The 22,201-nt window shown below is 40.3% G+C and overlaps 1 protein-coding gene across 1 annotated transcript; it reads right to left on the bottom strand.

The window, feature by feature from the left end:
• Positions 1 to 657: 657 nt before the first annotated feature.
• Positions 658 to 22,150, bottom strand: slc30a5 (solute carrier family 30 member 5). Its single transcript, XM_073839390.1, has 16 exons — positions 21,766 to 22,150; positions 20,890 to 21,012; positions 20,735 to 20,801; positions 19,975 to 20,060; positions 19,766 to 19,853; positions 19,390 to 19,477; positions 18,711 to 18,787; positions 18,388 to 18,558; positions 8,367 to 8,655; positions 7,936 to 8,144; positions 4,077 to 4,234; positions 2,708 to 2,837; positions 2,290 to 2,539; positions 1,939 to 2,165; positions 1,143 to 1,271; positions 658 to 879 (listed from the first exon to the last, which is right to left on the bottom strand). The coding sequence occupies exons 1-16, from the start codon at positions 21,834 to 21,836 to the stop codon at positions 709 to 711; spliced, it is 2,334 nt and encodes a 777-aa protein (XP_073695491.1). The 5' UTR covers positions 21,837 to 22,150; the 3' UTR covers positions 658 to 708.
• Between the last annotated feature and the right edge of the window lie 51 nt (positions 22,151 to 22,201).

Below are 22,201 nucleotides of genomic sequence, written 5' to 3'. Positions count from 1 at the left end.
CTGAAAGAAAAAGCTGTTGTAATTTGTTACATTTCTATTTTGAATACATGTTGTTCTTTTTCACTTTCTAATTATCAAAGAATCCTGATAAAAGTATCACAAGTTACAAAAAATATTAAGAAAATACAGTTTCCAACATTGATTAATCAGTATATCAGAAATTTCTGAAGGATCATGTGACACTGAAGACTGGAGAAGTGACTACTGAAAATTCAGCTTTGCATCACAGGAATAAATTACATTTTAAAGTATATTAAAATAGAAAACAATTATTTAAATTGTAAAATTTTAATTCACAATATTAAATTTTTTTCTCTATTTTTGATATGCTGCCAATAAGAGACTTGGTGAGCATAAGAGACTTATTTTAAAACATCAAAAATCTTACTGATCCCAATTTTTTAAACAGCAGTATACGTGCAAAAAATAAGTGACTGTCAACAGAAATGACTGGAATGTGACAAGAATGCAATCTAAAATATTTTAACACAAAAAGATTTTATTCAAAAAAAAGAAAAAGCAAATTTGTGGTATATAATAGCATATTTTATTGTGTTTATAACAGTTAGGAACAAGACAGTCTGTCGTAGACATTATAAAATAAATTCATTTTTTATAAAAAAAAAAAAAAAAAAGGAAGGAAGGAGGAGAGTAAAATTACAGCTTAAATCCCTTTATTTCTTAATATTTATGTGTTAAAACAGCAGTTTACATGATACATGTGCCATCTTTATAATATTTCATGGACTCCATCTGTTGTGTCATGGTCAGAACTTCATGGAATCCAGTGCTTAGGCCAGACATGTGCTGGAAGTAGGCTTCTTTTTCCAACTGAATACTCAGATTATTAACACCGGCATCTTTCAACACAGCAGACACCTGAGAACAATTTCAGTTGAAACAACACAAATTGGTCAGTTAGTTACACAGTTATGTTTGTCCACAACAATAAAAAAACAAGACAAAATATTAGAAACAACCAAAATTAATTAATTAAATAAATAAAATCAAATGAAGTCATTAATTTTAAGCAATAAATAAATAAAAATAAAGAGAAAAATCACATCTAATTAAATGTCTAAGCCTTTGGTAAAATGGTAATACAAGCTCAAACAAAATGCTGTCAATTTGTAAACAAGTACCTGTTGAATAACTCGCTGTTCCACTACATCAGACATGAGTTGGAGATGGATGGTTCCAGCAATGACACTAGCGGAATGTCTCCAGAAGTGTGGATCACGGTATGATAAAACACCTTCAATTTTCTGAATCTGTGACAAACAAGCAATCATTAAATAATATGTAATGTAAAGCATTCAATTTGATAATTCAAAATTTTAAGATGCATTACTGGTAAAAAATGTGGAATAATCACAATTTTTTTTGTCTCGTATGCTCACTAAGGCTAATTTATTTTATCAAAATACAGTAGAAAAATTGTGAAATATTATTACAATTTAAAATAATGTTTTTGTTTTATTTTTGCGAAACTTTCCAATATCACATAAGGCTTGAGAAATCATTCCAACTCATTAGTTGTTTAACATTTTTGTGAAAACCATGATACACTAGTACCACTTAAAATTTGTGGTTAGTAATGCTGTTCTTTTGAACTACTTTGGGAAAAACAAGAAGAATCCTGAATACACATTTATCATGGTATCCACAAAAATATTAAGCAGCAAAAAATTTCCAAAAATGATAAGAAACAGTATTAATAATTGCGCACCAATAATAATTGATTGGATTATGTAGTTTTTCAGCATTCTGAAAATTAAGCTTTGCCATCGCAGAAATAAATGATGTTTATATATATTAAAATCGAAAACTGTATCTTACAATGTATGAAATGTATTTTACAACAATACTGTTTTTACAGTATTTTCACTTAATTATTCCAGAATTTTGACAGGTGGTGTATTTTCTTTTCATTCAAACCTTTTCAAGTGCAAAGTTAAGCTCCTTTTCCTGCTGAGGTGGCATTCTCAGGAGAAGAACCTCACAGGCGTCCTTTATTAAAGGAATGACACTGAGAAAAATCAGTGTGGCAATAAAGAGCGAACAAATGGGATCTGCGATCAGCCATCCAAACTGTCTGATGAGAATAGTGGATATAATCACACCGACACTGCCCAGCGTGTCAGCAAGCACATGCAGAAACACTCCTGCAAATAGAAAACGGGAAACGTCATTCTCAAAAGTCAGACAATCATCAGAATTGATAAATGATTATAGACTAACCTTATCATGTATGCAATAAAGTCGTACACAGACTCAAAACAGACCCACCTCGCATATTAGCATTCATTCCCCCTCCAGAAGACCCGTGGGAATGCCCGTGGCTGTGAGAGTGACCGTGTCCCCCATGACTATGCCCATGTCCTCCATGGCTGTGTTCTGCACTTCCATGTCCGTGCCCGTGGTGCGAGTGGCCGTGGTCATGCCCAGAGCAGCTACCTTTGGAGGCCCCATGAGAATGTGCATGACTGAATGCACAGATGCCCACCAGATTAACGAGGAGTCCACCAACTGACACCGGCTTTAAGGAACAAATGGATTGAGGACACGCATAAGCATGGGGTGACAGCATTCACATGACTTTATGTTATATTTGTTTGTTCAACTTAGAGCAAAACCCATATACGGACAACAACTTAGCAATATCTTTGTCAATCCTGACAACAATGTCTTGGTTAGCTGTACATACCGTTAACATGTCTGTGTTGATGTTTGGTGGATCGATGAGTCTGGTGACTGACTCCACAAACACAAAAAAAGCTATGACCATGAGAAACAAGCCATTGATAAACCCAGAGAGGATCTCCACACGACCGTACCTGAAATGAGACAAGTCATATTTTATTAACAGGACAGAACACAACTGCATTATGTTCAGCAATAAGGGTTCCTGACCCAATGAGTTTCCATGGCTTTTCCATCAGTCATGATTAGTGGATCATTTTCAAAAATAATTTCTGAATTAGACCAGAGATGTTCACAAGTCTTTAACTTGGAGTCCGAGTCAAGTCTGAAGTCTTTAACCTGGAGTCCAAGTCAAGTCTGAAGTCTTTGTCGCTGGAGTCTGAGTCAAATCTTGAGTCTTTGGTCACAAGTCCAAGTCGAATCTCAAGTCATTTAATGGCTCGCTAAAAAAAATCCCATTCAGAATCCTCATGTATTGAAATCCTCCATTTTTAAAAAAAAGAGGTGTTAAGATGTAAGTTTAATGTACATTCAGCCTGTTACTTATGTTTTAAGTAACAGAGCTGAATGGGCTCGAATTATGCGTGTTTGGCTTTAGATAAAAATACACACACACACACACACACACACACACACACACACACACACACACACACACACACACACACACACACACACACACACACACACACATATACATATCCCCTTTTGAATATCAGTTATATAACTATTTAAGGATAAAAGACTCAAGTTGCTTTAAAAATATTCACGAGTCCTCGAATCAAGTCTGGAGTCATTTCAGGTCAAGTCTGAAGTCTATAAAAATACGACTCGAGTCCATGTCACTAACTTGAGTGCCCATCTCTGATCCATCTCTGATGTGTTAATGAATCATTCCAACCGTTATGTGAACCAGTTTGATACATTCATTGTAAAGAACAATTACATTTTCAGAAGTGATGATTTTGCACAGATCTCACAGAATATCAGGTAGTCTAGATTCCATCTAGTCAGTGGTTAACAAAGCTGTTTGACATTTTGAGCCAATTTAAAATTGTTGTCACGTCTTCTAACAACGAGGTGTAAGTTTCAGTTTGGAACAACTTGAAAGTCTGACAGTGTGTACTCCCCAGTCATTCATTTTTTCTCTGTAACCATTTACTTTCAAACCAAGCAGCTTTCTGTTGGTCAGGGTGACTGACTTGAAAATGAGTGAAATTTGTAAATTGTAGATTCCTATTTGAATGACTGGATTCTGTCTGCGAAATTTCACAGAGCAATTTGTCAAAAGTCTATGGTATTATTATTGTTTACAAATGTATAACAAGTAAGTGCTAATATGGAAATTTTTCTTTAAATTGGCACATTCTTACCCATAGGAATATATCCTGGTTGCTTTCCATCTGGTCATGAGGGCAGCAAATAAGCCCAGAACCAAAGCCGAGCAGTCAAACAGCATGTGGAAGCCATCAGAAATCAGCCCCAAACTATTGGTCCACACACCGTAGAAGAGCTCCACAAATGTGAAGGCCTAAACCAAGATAAACATAATTGTTATTAAAGCTGCAAGCAGCGATGAACGGGTCCTCGCCATCTGCGCAGTTGCCATCCAGGTATTATCAGGAAAACGGTGGCCAGTGGGCACATGCATTCACAGTAACCTTTAAACCACCCTCCCCTCTCCCTCCTTCTCTCTCTCTCTCTCTCTCTCTCTGTCTCTCTGTCTCCCCCTCTCCCTGCACTCACTCTAACACACACACACACACACACACACACACACACACACACACACACACACACACACACACACACACACACACACACACACACAAATAAAGGCAGAGTGAAAAAAGATGTCTGATAGTTTTTAAATTTTCTTTTATTCAGAGAGTTTTGTATATCTGTGAAAATGAACTTTCCTTAGAATGACTAGTTCTCTGTATGAAACAAGTTTTAAAGAGTTTGGATGCTGCACTTTAAAGATATAAAATTACTGAAAATGGAAAATGAAATTCTAAGCATGTTATCTACCTCAAAAACACAGAAAACAAATATTTTAATGTATGTTTTTTAAATGTGCCATGGCAATAGTATTTGATGCATTAGGGACACCTTTACAGATTCTCATCGGCCGTGTTTTGACATTATTCTGATGAAGTTTGAAGAAAATCGAGTGAAAATATATTGTTTATTGTTTGTTCATGTTTGTTAATGCATTAACTAATGTTAACAAAAGAGATCCTATTTTAAATAGTTACCAACATGTTTTATGATCTACAACCATTTTTAAATATTATTTTAATGATCTATAAGCATCTGTGAAATAATTATAAACAAATATATTAAAATAAATACATATTAACTTAGTTGATGTATTTGTTTCTGATTCTAATTAAGTGAACTGAGCAGTATAGTGTCATACTTATAAGTTTTTTATCCTATCAGTGAGAGTGTATATATGTATATAAATCATATAATTTTTCCTTTAAAGATTAAAAAAAGATTTTAATGCTCTTTAAGCATTTATACAAAATAATTATGTAAAAGTACACTGACAGTACAGTACATATCAACTGATTCTATGCATTATTGTCATTCTTATACACTGAGAATGAGCTAAATAGCGTTACAGGTCAAACGATTCCTTATCTTATGAGGACCTCTAGTGTTCATCCCTGGTATTAGAGCTTTAATCTGACAAACATATATGCCACTTTTAATGTTTTTGGGGCCTCTGAGCATAACATTTTGAAACTACACGTATTTCCTAAGAATTTCTTGTTCTTTATATGTAAAAAGTTTTGATAAGTTAGAATAATGCAATTTAAAGATATATGGAAGTAACTCTTCATCTTTTTTACTGTTACTTTCATAAATCGCCACATCAATACCGTTCAAGATATCCCAAAGCCGTTCACAATTTAGCATCTTTAGTATCTTGGCATCATGTTGGCAAAGTTTGGTGTGAACTGTCTGATTCTGCTATGAGTGATATGAGTCACAGCTATATTTTTCCAAAAATTCACATTCAAATCAAAATAGCCGACTTCCTGTTGGTCGTAGCTAATGGGTGTAAATTAGAAAGTTGTCCGGCTTGATGAGACCAATATACCAACTGAGTTTGATGTCTGTAGCTACAACTAACCCTCCAACTTTTGTCAAAAGGTGGCGTTATAGAGTGCCTCCTCCACGCCCATTTATGAGCTGTTACCAGTGTTTTACTATCATTATCATACAGATTCTCATCGGCTGTGTTTTGATATTATTCTGATGAAGTTTGAAACAAATTGAGTAAAATTAAGAGGCTGATTTAAAAGCGTTTTGCGAACAACACACTTCCTGCTGCCAGTTGGTGGCACTATAACTTTGACTCATAAAAGTCACATCTCTGTGATCGGCATCAGATGACAAACAAACTGCTGAAGTTTGGTCAAAATCAGGCAAAGTGTGTCAAAGTTATTAGACACTTCCTGTTTCTCATTTCTCGCCATAATTTGTCGCCCCGCCATGGCCAAAAATCAAAATCCCCTGGCAATTTTGCATCCCGAATGTCTTGAGATCATGCTGACCGAGTTTGGTGGCCATCAGTGGAAAGGCCTAGGAGGAGTATTTCAAATTTCACAGTCTGATTTTTCCAAAAATCCACATTTAAATAAAAATAGCCAACTTCCTGTTGGTCGTAGCTAATGGGTGTAAATTAGAAAGTTGTCTGGCTTGATGAGTCCAATATATGTACCGAGTTTGGTGACTGTAGGACAAACTAACCCCCCAACTTTTGTCAAAAGGTGGCGCTATGGAGTGCCTGCTCCACGCCCATTTATGGGCTTTTATCAGTGTTTAACTGTCATTAATACAGATGTGTGTATTGAGTTTCATGAAATTCTACGCATTTTAAGTGGCTCAAAAACAAAAAACTAAAGTTAAAGTTTGACACGTTGCCATGGTAACATGATAAAAGTTATCGATAAAGCCCTTCACAGATTCTCATCGGCTGTGTTTTGACATTATTGTGATGAAGTTTGAAGCAAATTGAGTAAAATAAAGAGGCTGAGTTTAAAGCATTTCGAAAACGTCACGCTTTCTGCTGCCAGTTGGTGGCGCTATAACTTTGACTCATAACTTTGGCTCAGTGAGATCTATATGTGTACCGAGTTTCATATTAATACATGTAAGTATGTGTGCGCAATACATCAAGTTTTCTGACTGTGTTCCAGGGGGCGCTGTAGAGGCTCTGAACCACGCCCAGGTCCCAGCCTCTGTGGCGTCCTGATGGCCGCAGATTCCAATGTGTGTGCAAATTTTCAAGAGTTTTTGAGCATGTTAAGGCCCCCAAAAGTGCCCGGAAGGTTGAAAAAAAAAAAATAAATAAAAAATAAGAATCCTTAGAAGAACAATAGGGCCTTCGCCCATTCTGGGCTCGGGCCCTAAATATACTGTTGAAGTAGGTAATTGATTAAAATCTAGGAAAGTGACGTGTGACGTGACAACGTGCTCTAGCAATGTAGTCGGTGAAACGTCAACACTCCTGGATGAGTTTGCACAAGGAAACGTAATCTTTTAGTTTTTAATCGGTTGCCAGAATCAGGATAAGCACATTACCATTTTGAGTAGCCGCTACGCACTGTGTAAACAATGAGTGACGTATACGCGCGACAGATCGTTTCTACACGTGCATCTACTATGGCAGATCACGTTGACCCGTCACGTGCTGGCTGTTGTGAACGTGCTTAGGACAGTTGAACGTTGCGGTGGATCAGTGGTAAATGATATAAACACTGTTCAGTTTCTTGCACAGACTGATTGTTTTGTGTCTTATCACCTCAATGTATCGTCACGAGCCACTGGGTTTAATTTGGTTTTGTCTGTGTATGTTTTTTTTTTTTACTCTCAAAGATTTTGTGCCCATTGACTGCCATTATATGACTGACAGACTGCAACGGTTTGAGTTAAAAATCTTTGTTTGTGTTCTACTGAAGAAACAAAGTCACCGACATCTTGGATGCCCTGGCTGTAAGCAGATAAACATCAAATTTTCCTTTTTTGGAGAACTATCCCTTTAAGTAGAAGCTCATGGGGTTTCAAATTTCAAGGAAAGGAGGGGTTAAAATTTCATTTCAATGCCACAATGGTCTGTAGACTATAATCTAGAACATTTAAACTACATACAATCATTTCCTGTAATATGACAATAATTACACACTAAAAATTGAATAAAACCATGAGCTAACATACCAGGTTGAGACATAGAAAGTAGAAGATCTGTCGTGAATCATATTCCTCCAGGATCTGTTTGAGCGAGTCTTTGATGAAGCGAGGCAGAGACTGAGACGTGTGCTGAAGCGCATCTCCCATGAAGTTGTAAAGAGGAGTTCCTTCAGGGGAATAACCCACCAATGTTCCCTTCTGACCCTTTGAAGTTGGGGCTGACAGAATGCTATCAGCTGAAAACATCAAATGTTTCACTCAGTTAGGAAAAAGTCAAATGTACTGTTTAAATACAGTAAATGTAGATGGTTTAACATTTAACACTATTATAAGAATTTTTACCTAATTTATTTTATTATTTTTTACCACAAACTGATATTAGTCCTATGATGGGAGAAAATATAACTATTTTAAAAACATTATTTACATTAAATCTTCTTTTAGAGATATTAACTTACCCATGATGAAAAAGCAGGCGCTGACGAGCACTCCACCAGATAGCACATGTTCAGTGCTACTCTGCTGGCCTGGCTTACTTATGGCTCTGAGCTGGTCAGTTAGCGGGTGGGTCCAGAAGTTTGCCAGCAGCAGGCCACTGAGGAACAGGAAAATGGAGCCATACTGAGCGCAGCGTGAGGTTTCCAGCTTTGACGTGCAGATGGACTCCACGTAAAAGTCCAGTATCATCACAGAGAAGATGATCATGGCGAATGGCAAGATGAGGCCAGACCAGGATTCCACCTTACTCTGAGGATTTTAAATTTTAAAAAGGTCAAGAATATACAGAAATGTCTGTATCATTCAAAATGTATTTAATAATTTTACACTCTCAACTAATTGATTCCCGTTGAAATCAGAATTGAATTGGCTTTTAGTCCATGTAGTTTTGAGGTCATCTAAAATATCTAAATATCTATAAAACATAATGTTGTTTAAATAAACTTAAAACGTAAAATAACAAATAAACGCACTTAAAGACTGCAGTCTCTCATGCGGTAAACAGAAGAAAAAAAAATCCCTTTCAAAAACTGTACAATGTTAATTATTTTACTAAAATACGTGGGATCATACATATTGTTAATTTAGTACTTACCTGAATAAGATATTTCACATAAAAGATGTTTACATATAGTCCTCAAGAGAAAATAATAGTTGAATTTATAAAAATGACCCCGTTCAAAAGTTTACATCCCCATGATTCTTAATACTGTGTTGTTACCTGAATGATTCACAGCTCTATTTTTTGTTTAGTGATAGTTGTTCATGAGTCCCTTGTTTGTCCTGAACAGTTAAACTGCCTGCTGTTCTTCAGAGAAATCCTTCAGGTCCCACTAAGCTTTTTTTTCCCAGCATTTTTGTGTATTTGAACCCTTTCCAACAATGACTGTATGATTTTGAGATCCATCTTTTCACACTGAGGACAACTGAGGGACTTTTAAGCAACTATTACAGAAGGTTCAAACGCTCAATTATGCTTCAGAAGGAAACACGATGCATTAAGAGCTGGGGGTGAAAACGTACTCGGTTACTGACGTAACCTCGGTTCTCTCTAGAGAGGGAACGAGTACTGCGTAAGAAGTATCTTACGCTAGGGGAAAATCCTTTTCTGCGAGATATTGAAGCCAAAAATTATCCTTAATTTTGAAATAATGTAAAGCGCGTTGCAGCAGCATACAGGCATAGGCGAAACAGCTTGCGCGCCTATTGGCTGCTCTGCGGCAACTGCAGCAGCCTATTAGAGCGAGGCCTGACGCGATGCCAGATCCAATGGGGGCATTTCGCGCCCTTTGCGTCGCTTCGCGCCCTTTTCGTAGCTTCCCGCCTAAAAGGGCGTGGTCTAGACCTATAAATATCGCTCATAGGCAGCTATTATCTGGTTTTTCATCATCAAAGCAACCAGAGCGTGCGCATGCACGGCAAGATACGCAGTACTCGTTCCCTCTCTAGAGAGAACCGAGGTTACGTCAGTAACCGAGTACGTTCTCTTACGAGAGGTCTCTCGTACTGCGTAAGAAGTATCTTACGCTAGGGGACCCAGTGTAAAACGCCGTGCATGCTGAGATCTGACACCAAAGACCCAAGGGCGAAAGCCCGGGGTTCATACAGTTCATAATCACCTATAGAACTCACAGGGAGTCCGGGGAAGAGGGAGGGGCAACGCCGCACTCTTCCACATAGTGCAGCGTCACTCAGACGCTAAGTAAACGTACATACAGGGCGGGGTTACGGCCTGAGCTGACGTAAGAATAAGGGTCTTCACACAGTTTGCCCAGACACATCTTGTGCTATCACTTTCACTGTCGACCCTAGAGCTGTGCTCAGTAGACGCAGCATTCCGAGCTGATAACATCAGGTCAGACAACACTGAACATCTAGACTGACAACAATCTGGCCTGTAAGGCGGGAAGCTCCAGGTTGTAAAACCTTATAAATGTAGACGGAGAGGCCCAGCCCGCCGCCGTACAAATATCTTGCAAGGCAATCCCACTCGACCACGCCCACGATGAGGCCACGCCCCTCGTGGAATGTGCTCTGACACCTAGCGGGCACTGCATGCCCTTGGAAGCATATGCCAACGCAATAGCATCAACTATCCATCTGGATAAGCTCTGTTTTGACGCGGCCAGTCCCTTGGGACGCCCGTAAAACGAAACAAAAAGCTGCTCTGTCTGTCTAAAAGCAGACGAGCGAGACACGTAAGCTCGTAATGCCCTGACTGGGCATAGGAGGCTCGCGTCCGTTTCCTCATCATTGACGGGTAGGGCTGACAGCGCGATGACCTGTGCCCTAAACGGTGTGTTGAGTGATTTTGGAACGTAACCATGTTTGGGTTTGAGTATGACTTTAGAGTCATTAGGTCCAAATTCCATGCACGTCGCGCTCACAGAGAGTGCGTGCAAATCCCCTATGCGCTTCACTGAAGCGAGAGCCAGCAGAAACACGGTCTTAAGAGACAGGTATTTCAAATCAATCGTCTGCAGAGGCTCGAATGGTCCATCTTTCATGGCCTCTAGTACCACAGAAAGGTCCCATACGGGGACTGTGGGAGGTCTGGGGGGATTTAGTCTTATAGCTCCCCTCAGGAAGCGAATAACTAAATCGTTCCTTCCTATTGACTGACCTAGCGTTGTGCTCGAGAACGCTGTTATGGCCGCCACATAGACTTTGAGCGTGGACGGGGTTCTGCCCTTGTCCACCAGCTCTTGTAGAAAGGAAAGCACCTCCATCACACCACAGTTAGTGGGTGACGAGCCGCGAGCTGCGCACCAGCCCGAAAACACTGACCATTTTGAGGAATAGAGCCGTCTCGTAGACGGGGCTCTAGCCTGCGTGATCGTGTTTAATACTCCTTTAGGGAGTTCATCATATATTCGCTGGTGGCCCAGACATGAAGGGACCACAGCTCTGGGTGAGGATGCCAAATCGAGCCGCTGGCCTGAGAGAGAAGGTCTCTCCTCACTGGTATCGGCCACGGGACAGTGCTCGTCAGCTGCATCAGCGCTGGGAACCAGGGCTGGTTTTCCCAAAACGGCGCTATCAGCAGTATTGAACATCCTTTTCCCTGACCCTCTCTATCACCTGAGGTAGGAGAGAGACGGGGGGAAAAGCATAGAGATGACGGCGGGGCCATTCGTGGGCCAGCGCGTCTCTGCTTTTTGAGTAAAATTCCAGACAGTGAGCGTTGTTCGGAGACGCAAACAGGTCTACTTCCGCTCTGCCAAATTTTTTCCACAGTAGTTGTACTGTCTGTGGGTGTAGAGACCATTCGCCTGCTGGAACATTGTTCCTGGACAGTCTGTCTGGCCCTATGTTTAGAAGCCCCGGCACATGCGCTGCTTTCAGCGAGCGCAGGTTGCGCTGAGCCCATACCAGGAAGCGTTCTGCAAGTCTGTATAGGTTTTTGGACCTGAGACCGCCCTGGCGATTTATATAGGAAACCACTGACATGTTGTCCGAGCGGACTAATACATGGTTTCCTTTTATTTGGGGACAGAAGCGCATCAGCGCGTTCTGTACTGCCAGCATTTCGAGGCAGTTGATATGCAGGAGCTTTTCCCGTTCTGACCACTGGCCAAAAGACGGTCTGCCCTCGAGCAGAGCCCCCCATCCCGAGGTGGACGCGTCCGTAGACACCACTTTTATTCTCGAGGATGTCCCCAGGCTTACACCTAACTGGTACCAGTCGATTGCTCTCCACGGATTCAGGGCTGTGAAACATTTCTGATTGACCGTGATACGAAGCCGACCGGGCGCCCACGCTTGACGCGGGACGCGCGCTTTCAGCCAGAACTGCAGTGGGCGCATACATAGCAGACCCAGCTGCAGAACTGATGACGCTGAGGCCATGAGACCCAGCATTTTCTGAAATTTTTTGAGCGAGACAGACGCGCCGCAGCGGAACGAGCCCGCTGTGCGCTGAATGTCTGCTGCGCGCTGTGGTGACAGCCGCGCTATCATTGACAGCGAGTCCAATTCTGTGCCCAGGAAGGAAGTTTTCTGACTGGGGGACAGTGAGCTCTTCGCCCAATTGACTCTGAGACCCAAATTCTCGAGGTGATCGAGTAACATGGTCGTAACATGCTGTACAAGCACTGAGCGAGACTGCGCTAGAATCAGCCAATCGTCCAAATAGTTCAGTATGCGCACGCCTTTCAGTCTGAGAGGAACGAGCGCTGCGTCCATGCACTTTGTAAATGTACGGGGTGCCTGGGACAAACCGAACGGCAGGACTGTGTACTGATATGCCTGGCCCTCGAAGGCGAATCTCAAAAATCGCCTGTGACGTGACGCTATCTGTATTTGAAAATACGCGTCTTTCAGATCCACTGACACGAACCAGTCTCCTTGGCGAACTTGCGCGAGGATTTTTCTGGTCGTGAGCATCCTGAACCGACGCTTCACCAGCGCTTTGTTCAGTTGCCTTAGATCTAATATGGGTCTGTGACCCCCGTCTTTTTTCGGTACCAGGAAATATCTGCTGCACAGCCCCCCTTCGCTTTGAGCTTGAGAAAGGGGCTCTATGACCCCTTTGCTCAATAGTTTCGCCACTTCGGCTCGAAGCAGGTGTGCTGCTTCTGTCTGCATTGTGGTCTCGACGCGCGCTGTATAGCGGCGCGGGCGTCGGTGAAACTGTAGCGAATAGCCTCCTTTTATAATGTCCAGCACCCATTTCGAGACCCCTGGAAGCTTTTCCCATGCGTTTGCATGAATAGCTAGAGGCTGAATACGAAGCGCGCTCCGTTCTTTCATTAACGGAGTGGTTTCGGTATGCTGTGGCACCAGAGACGTGCTCGTGACATTCGGGGCGTGGGGCACGCTGATAGCGGGAACTATTATGTCTGTGTGTGGATGTGGTTGTGTGGCAACAGGCACATTTAACACACTGCAAACACCGTTCGCCTGCATACACGTTAGTTTCGTTTTACAGAAACCTTTTGACGTGCATAATGTGATGTCTGTGGGCACTGTTAAGTGGACACGCTTACCACATGTGAAGCGCAATCGATCTGAGCCGATTTTATGTGCGCAGGGTCTGTATGACAGGTTGTGCTTGTGTGTAGAAATGGGCACTGGAGGAGTGGGCATTTTGACTACACGTGAAACACCATCGGCCGTGGCCGGGACTCCAGAAAATACACTCTATTGGGGGTTTATCTGGGTAGCCGTGAAAACAACCTTTGTGTGCAGGCAAGCGGGCGACAGAACCGGCTTGTTGGCTGCAGCAAACACTGGAACAGTCACATTTAACACACTCCAAACATCGTTCGCTTGCATGGAGCGAATGCACGCTGATTTCATGCAAAACGTGCTCGTGATATTTGAGGCATGGGGCACGCTGATAGCGGGAACTATTATGTCTGTGTGTGGATGTGGCTGTGGGGCAGCGGGCACATTTAACACACTCCAAACAACGTTCGCCTGTGGGCATTCTTACACGTGAAACACCATCGGCCGTGGCCGGTTGTGAAGCGCAATCGATCTGTGTCGATTTTATATGCGCTGTGCTTGTGTGTAGAGATGAGCACTGGTTAGTGGGCATTCTTACACGTGAAACACCATCGGCCGTGGCCGGTTGTGAAGCGCAATCGATCTGTGTCGATTTTATGTGCGCTGTGCTTGTGTGTAGAGATGAGCACTGGTTAGTGGGCATTCTTACGACACATGAAACACCATCGGCCTTGGCCGGGACACCAGACAATACACTTTATTGGGGGTTTATCTGTGTAGCCGTGGGAACGACTTTTGTGTGCAGGCAAACGGGCGACGGAGCCGGTTTGTTGGCTGCAGAAAACACTGGAACAGTCACATTTCCTGGAACTGGACGAGCGAATAACTTTGGTGGGGGTCCGGCAACCGCGGGACTCGTACACCGTCGTTTTTCCAGTTGTGCTAGGACGATTTCGGAGGCTCAGGTTTCAACTCAATCCTGGGCCGCGGGCCGCGTCTGGCGGGGCGGCGGCCAGACGAGAAAAACGTCAGAAAGCGTTAACCACGGGTGCCTCTCAGCAACGGTGAGAGACCATGTTACGCAGCGCTGACGCGGCTAGGCGGCGGCGAAAGCGCGGCGAAGCAGGTTTGACGTCTGACGGCAAGCTTTAGAGGGGAGCACGCCGTCCAGCGGAGGGCAGACATAAGTGGGCTGCTATCGCCTCTTCTGAGCAGCATGCGCGTTCCCGCTTTGGCGGGAAACGGAAATCCTCTTCCTCCTTCATGGCCCCCCTCGTCAGCGGCGTCGATGGAAGCGGTGGCATACAGCGGCCGCTTTACGTCCGGAACAGAGGCTGACGAGGTCGATGAAGCAGGCGGGCGAACCGGCGAGCTTTGTCGGCTGGGGGATGTGTCCGGGGCCCGCTGGGCACGGCGCTTTTTACGGCGCTACACCGGGGGAGCAGTCTCAGTGAAGAAGGCAAGGCAAGTCCTCAGAGTCACCATTGGCATCTGCACGAGCCGTATGAAGGCATCTTTAAAAAGACGCTTTGCTCTTTTTAGAGAAACAGTGTGTATCGCAGCGGCGACACACACTGTAGATTATAAAGGATATAGGCGCCGGAAAGCGCAGCAGGAAGGCACGGAAGGCGGCGTGGCCAGCAGCTTCAGTGGCTCGTCCCGCTGAGATGCTTGCAGTCAAACGGCGGCTTCTTATCCGGCTCCAGCGATGCGTGTGCTTCGCTTGAAGGATGAAAAATCAGATAATAGCTGCCTATGAGCGATATTTATAGGTCTAGACCACGCCCTTTTAGGCGGGAAGCTACGGACAGGGCGCGAAGCGACGCAAAGGGCGCGAAATGCCCCCATTGGATCTGGCGTCGCGTCAGGCCTCGCTCTAATAGGCTGCTGCAGTTGCCGCAGAGCAGCCAATAGGCGCGCAAGCTGTTTCGCCTATGCCTGTATGCTGCTGCAACGCGCTTTACATTATTTCAAAATTAAGGATAATTTTTGGCTTCAATATCTCGCAGAAAAGGATTTTCCCCTAGCGTAAGATACTTCTTACGCAGTACGAGAGACCTCTCGTAAGAGAACCCCCTGGGGTCCAAACACGCGTATACGCGTTTTGTGGCAGTTTCCCAAAAGGAACTTCAATTACTCGGTCATTTCTGATTGTACAGATAAAAGCAGTACATCAATCGAATCTGTAAAGGGTCTACTTTTATTTGTATATACTCACAAAACCAAAAAAAATATTGTGATTTTACAAAATAAAGAAAACAAAAAGGGTGTGCTGTCTGCCGCGTTGATCTCCGTGATCTTCATTCAGAAACGCGTCATTAAAATAGACTATAACTCAGCCAATACACAACACAGAAACATGAGCAATATATCTAGAGAAAGCTTGATATATATACTTTCAAATGAAGTAATGTTTATCGAAATCAAATATTCTGTGATAAAGTAATCCGTATGAAACCAACACAATGTCCAGTCTCTCTTGTCTGCTTCATTAGTTTTAATTAGATCACGCCCAAGAGCGATTCTATCTTTTCATATTCAAATCGTCCACGTGAGGGCGCCGCGCCAAAAGTAGACGCCCACATCACAGTAAACAAAGGAGAAAGCAGTTTCTTTTCTTTCAAGTTAGTCCTTTCTGGAAGAAGACGGGCTGTCAGGAATAAAACTTACTTCAGAAGATGAACATTAAATGAGACATGGCGTGAACCAGCAGAGGAGATATTTACACAAGTAAGTTTTTTTTCTTTTATATGTGTAAGTTGTTACTGTGACAGAATGTGCACACATTTTACCAGTTAAGACTTTTTGCCAACTGTATTTCCTGACTACAGCAAGTGAAACATTATAAAGTATGTTTCATTTCACTGCATCTAAATGTCTCATGATGACAGGATGTTTCAACTTTGGTCGAAAAACGTGCCGGCGCGTTCGAGGCACGCTTTTGTAATAACGCCGAAAAGAATGTAAAATTCTCCGTCAGTTTTGATCGTACAAATACAACCAATACATCATTCGAAACTGTAGAGGGTATATTTTTATTTGTATACACTGCGCTTTTATGAAAATAAGAAAACAGACAGGGCACGCGCTCTGCCTTCACTGTCTCTGTTATATCTTTTCACAGACACATAAATAAAACAACCTAAATCTCAGTGATTACGTGCCTCACAGACATAATACATATACGTGTAGAAAGCTTGAAATGTTTACTTTTACATAAACCAATTCAAATAAAAAACTAATATTCTCTTTTTAAGTAATCTGTATGAAAGGTAGAAGATGTATGGTTTATCCTGTATCACTTCATTACAAACCTTACACCTGTATTTATCTCGCACTGTTTTTATTTGCACCTAACTGTTATACGCCTATGCTATACACTACCAGTCAAAGGTACTTTTTTAAAGAAAAATAATTATCTAATTTTGTAAAATAGGTTTACTATGTAAAAAAACTGCTCACTTAAAAAAAAAAAACTTTTAATAATAAAAAAGTTTGGCTGGTAGTGTATGTGTTTTCTCCATGTTAGCTCTGTCTTTGTCAGATCATTGTGTTGCTCACATCTACTTGTTTTCTTTGCAGTTTCTGCTGTTCCCCGTTTTCCTGTGTTCAAGTTTCCTACGAGTGATTTGGATAGTGCACCCACGACATCTTGACTTCTGTGTTGTTTATCACTTTTGTTCCTAATAAAAAGTTTAACTGCACTCACAAGTGAATCTCAAGTTATTTTGTGTGATAGTTAAATATATTCAAAATATGCTTCAAACTAAATATATATTTATTTTGTCCTTTCATTTTTCCTTTATTCTTTCTGTTGTTTCCTCTCAGTCAACATCTGACTGAATGGCTCATTATGCGGCTCATTATGCAGGTCTTTGTCTTCTCAGGTGTAAATCACAGCATTATTCATGATGATTCACGCCTCCTCGCATATAGCCATTCTAAACAAAAAGTGTCTTCAAAAATTTAAATCTATATACTGTTTTGTGAAAACAAGTGAACTAGATGATTTTCACATCATTTGGTAGAAAAAAAACCTAGCCTACCACATCCAATTCTCGAAAGTCCCGAGAACAAATATTCTGTATGTGTTAGATGACCTTATTTCAGTGACTTCAAAAATTTAGTTTTTCAATATGCACGCATAAACGTTGTTTTCTCAAAAACTTAAAAATGTACATTCATGTTGCTTACATATTTTTGTAGTCCAATTTGTGCTAAATACAATGTATTTAGATTTAGGATATTAATATGTTTTTAAGATACTGAAAAAAGCACAAATGTCAGGGCATGTCAAAACTTCTCCAGGGCCCCAAAACACCCTCAGGCCCCAGAGGGTTAAATTTGAAGATCAGGGTAAATTTAACTTATTTTGTCTTCTGTGAAACATGTAACTATCTTCTGTAGCCCCTGAAGGGCAGTACTAAATAAAAAATATAGAACATTTAGGTTAAAAAAAGGCTATTAATGCATCATTTTCCTTCTGGACCTTCGGTTAGCGTTTGAACCCTTTGTCCTCAGTGTGAAAAGATGGATCTTAAAATCATATAGTCATTGCTGCAAAGGGTTCAAATACACAAAAATGCTGGAAAAAAAAATTGTGGGACCTGAGGGATTTTTCTGAAGAGCCGCAGGCAGTTTAACTGTTCAGGACAAACAAGGGACTCATGAACAACTATCACTAAACAAAACAAAACAAACAAAAAAAAAACACAGCTGTGGATCATTCACTATATGTACAACACAATGTAAACTTGATAGGGGTCATTATTTTTTCTTGTGGACTATATGTAAACATCTGTTATGTGAAGTATCTTATTCTGGTCAGTACTAAATAAGCAATAACATGCGTTTGTATGATCCCTCTTATTTTGGTAAAATAACATTTTACAGATTCTGAAATGGGGATGTAAACTTTTGACCTCAACTGTATGTTGCATCCCAATGTCATTTTTCAGGTCTAAATATCACACAGTTTGGAAGTTTGCCGAGCACCCCTGCATTATAAAGAAAGCTTCTGCTGGTACTTACCTCAGTGGTTGCAGATAGCACTATGACCCAGGGCAGTAGAACTACAGCGGACACCAGATTGGATAAAGCATATAGGCGTTTTGCACCCCCAATCTCCACTGATAATTTTCTAGATGCTGTGTTGAAGGCCACCTTCAGGCACAGAGCTAGAACCAGAAGAACCACTCCACCCTGCTCAGAAAACGAAAGTTAATCACCATGATCTCACTGATCCTTCATCTGAGCACAAGATCAGTGAGTAAATGAGTTTGCACTGCAGTAAACAATGACACAACACTCAGGAGCAGCATTAAAGGTTTTTAAAAAAGTGATCAAAAACACACCTTGTGGTCAGCCACACCTAAAAATGCAATTCCTGTGTACAGCGCATGGGTAAGAGCACTGTCATGGTGTCCCTCGGCTATAAGAAACAGAGTTAAGGACTATACAGTTGTAAATAACAACACAAAATAAAAATTGCCACATACTAGGGGTGTAACAGTATATTAATAATATGTACTGTGAAGAGAAGATGACACTCTTCTCTTATATTATATTGTATTGTGTATAGTATAGCAAAATTAAAGTTTAGACAGATTGAAATTTTTTTTACATGGTAAATAAGTCAATTAAAACAAAATAAATGATTTAATAAAAAAAAAAAAAAAACGTTTTGTTTTTAGTTAGAGACAGAAAGCATATGTGTATATAATTCTGTATTTTTCGCTAAGCAGTATCATTGGTTTTGTTTTCGAAAAGTATTGTGAGACCAAATTATGACTTGAGTGGATTGTTACAGCCCTGCTAAATACACACTCACAATAGTTTTGTGAACAATTCAACTGTAAATGTAATTCCAAATAATAAAATGCTTACGAAAATGTAATAACTTGTTCCACCTCTGAAAAGACTTTCATTTTCTGGAAACATTATTTTTAACATCTTGCCTGCACGGTGTCATAAAATTACATATTTCACCTTGATGTAATAACAGCAAACACATTACTGGTCCTTAAAGGATACGGTGCTCTGCCATCTTTGCCATGAGATCATCATTATCAAAGAGCAAAAGGCAGATCACAGCAATTATGAAGAAAGCAGCACCCCTTGTCTATAAAAAAATAAAGCACAGGGAAATGTGTCAGCTGGTATACATGCCTCATTTACATTTATTAATTCATTCAGCAGATGCTTTTATATGAAACGACTTACAACTGACAAATACAAGATTCATCATAAAGATGCAATAAACGAGAAGTGCTATAAATACGCAGTTTCACAATTGCTTAAAAAAAGCATAAGATAGAACAAAAAAGGAATTGAAAAATAGTAAATGGGAAGAGGTGAATTTTTAGCTGCTTCTTCTAAGATACAATTTTGATTTCTCTAAAGTTCTGACCTTAGAGGGTCCCCCTCCAGAGCTGGTGAAGAGAACGCTGAGGAGAGAGATCGCCACCAAATCACTGTGCTCAAACAGCAAAAGGGTCCTAAAAGAAATCACATCTGTTTAGGCCAAATACTTGTCAAATAACAAGACAGAAGGAGAAAGATGTTTTAAATGTATAGGTTTTTAGATTGATATATTTTAGATTTAGCCCAAAGACATACCTGAGTGGTCCACAAAGTGTCAACCCAAAGAAACCCAAGAGGGAGATGACACAGCTCATGACAGCATGCTTGAGGATTTTAATCCACTGAAATCAGAAGTTAAACAGATGAAATTCCATGTTCAAAATGAACACAAAATCCATGTGAAATCACATTTTCAAATCAACATTTAATTCCATAACATTTTGAACCAGCAGAATGCCATTTTTACTTTTATTTGTAATGCCAAGAAAGAATTAATCTCTCATGTATGCTAAGAGCGCATTGCAGTGTAGCAGCCATTAAATGTGTGGGACTCCTTGTTTTCCATCCTTTTAATTTCATAGATTTAAAGAGTTATCCGGGTCAAAGCATTACAGGTCGAGCAAGATATTTCACACCTACGCTTTTTTTTTTTCTTTGGAACAACGTTCACTGATGAATCGAACAAAATTAGACCAGGAAACATTGTCTAATTGCCTCTAAAGGATTAGTTCCTTCCTTTCAAACAATCACAACTTTGACACTTCAAAATGTTTAAAAACATTTAAAAAGTAATACATTGCATTTCAACTACTTAATATGGACTCTTATAATGTTTTTTGTACTTTTTAATGTGTAAAAGTTTGGGTTTTGTGGACATTCAATGGATGGACTGAAAGGATTGAGGGTGAGTAAATGATAACAGCAATTTACTTTTAACTGATCTAACCCTTTAAGCAGTAAGAACTTCAAATTTGAGGAATTTAACAATTAAGATAGAACAAGAAGAACATTCTACCTGTCTCTTGGGGATATTTTTTCCAGAAGAAAATGGCTTTTGAAAGAAAACCAGTATCACCGCACACCTATGCAGAAAAGGGGATATTTATGTTACCAATAATGTAAACAATCACAACATTTATATTCTTTAATATATGTGATGTCATTCCTTACCCAATTTTCAAAATAAAGAGAAACTGTACAATGTGCACAACTTTGAGTAGGTCATATGACTCAAATATCCCAAAAGCCTTCAGCAGCTTGGTAAAATAGAGTAATACTATGTACCGGGTCAGCCTGAAAATAAAAAACAAAACATTCAGTTAATAGTAGAAAAGTAAAAACTGACAAAAACAAGTTGTACTAAAAACTACAATGTTACTACAATAAAAATACCACAAAGCCCATTGCAATACCATGGGTTCTTCTGGACACTACCACAGTATTTTCTAAATGTAGTAATAAACAAGCAAGGCAATGAATATACCTTATAATAAAATAATGTGGCCTCCATGGTATACTGTCAGTAATGTGTCACATAGTAATATTAAGGTACTTTGAAATCATACAATGCTGTATAAAGTAACTGGCACTCCAAGGTACTTCCAAGAATACTATAGTATTTTCAGTAAGCCATCCATTTTGCTAGAAAGACTTACAAACAAGTAATTTTTAATACATGACAGTATGGTAAAACCAGCATAGTTTCTGAAACAGCCTGTCAAACAAAGTCATTTTTTAAGCAATTGATAATCTCTCATTACTAAGGTACATATATCACAAAAATATCACAGTATTACCACGTTACCACCACCACTATACCATAAAAACGTACACTGTTTTGGATAGACTCAGTACTTACAAAAAGTACTGTAAACGTTATCAAGGCAATGCCATAACTTTACTATGTACATTAACATGATGAAAAATTCACCTTATTCTTTGATGTACCATGCATGGCTTATAAATACAGTGACATACAGGTCGATGCTATAATACATATCAAAGTAACTTGGTATCACATGATATTTACATTCACTCTTGTCTTACCTGGCATTGGGAGCCTCAACTCGCCCCAGCTTCCCACCTGAGATGACATTACTACTGTATTTTTCATCCATGCTTCTGCTGTGTGCGTTTACTTCTTAGATGGTTCACTGTTCATCTATTTGAGAGCTCATCATTGAGAAACAAAATCTGTTGTTTTACTGTGTTAGCCTGTTTAGACAGCTAAAACCGATAATAACCGTACAATTGAAGGCTTCTTGGTGGTACTGAAATCGCTCATGTGCTGCTGACCCACAGCGCCGAAGCCTGAAATAAAAACCGTTGATTTTCGAAATACATACTTAATAAAAATAATATGTTTTCACTAGGTAGCAGCTACATTATGAAGTGATGTGGTAGTTGAAGTGACGTGAACATTTCCCCATGGCTTCCTTCTGTGACGCGTTTTTCAAAATAAAAGTCAACTTCCTTGTACTGC

This window comes from Garra rufa, chromosome 5, assembly GCF_049309525.1.
Source record: "Garra rufa chromosome 5, GarRuf1.0, whole genome shotgun sequence".
Classification (NCBI taxonomy): domain Eukaryota; kingdom Metazoa; phylum Chordata; class Actinopteri; order Cypriniformes; family Cyprinidae; genus Garra; species Garra rufa.
This window is presented reverse-complemented; position numbering and strand designations above follow the sequence as displayed.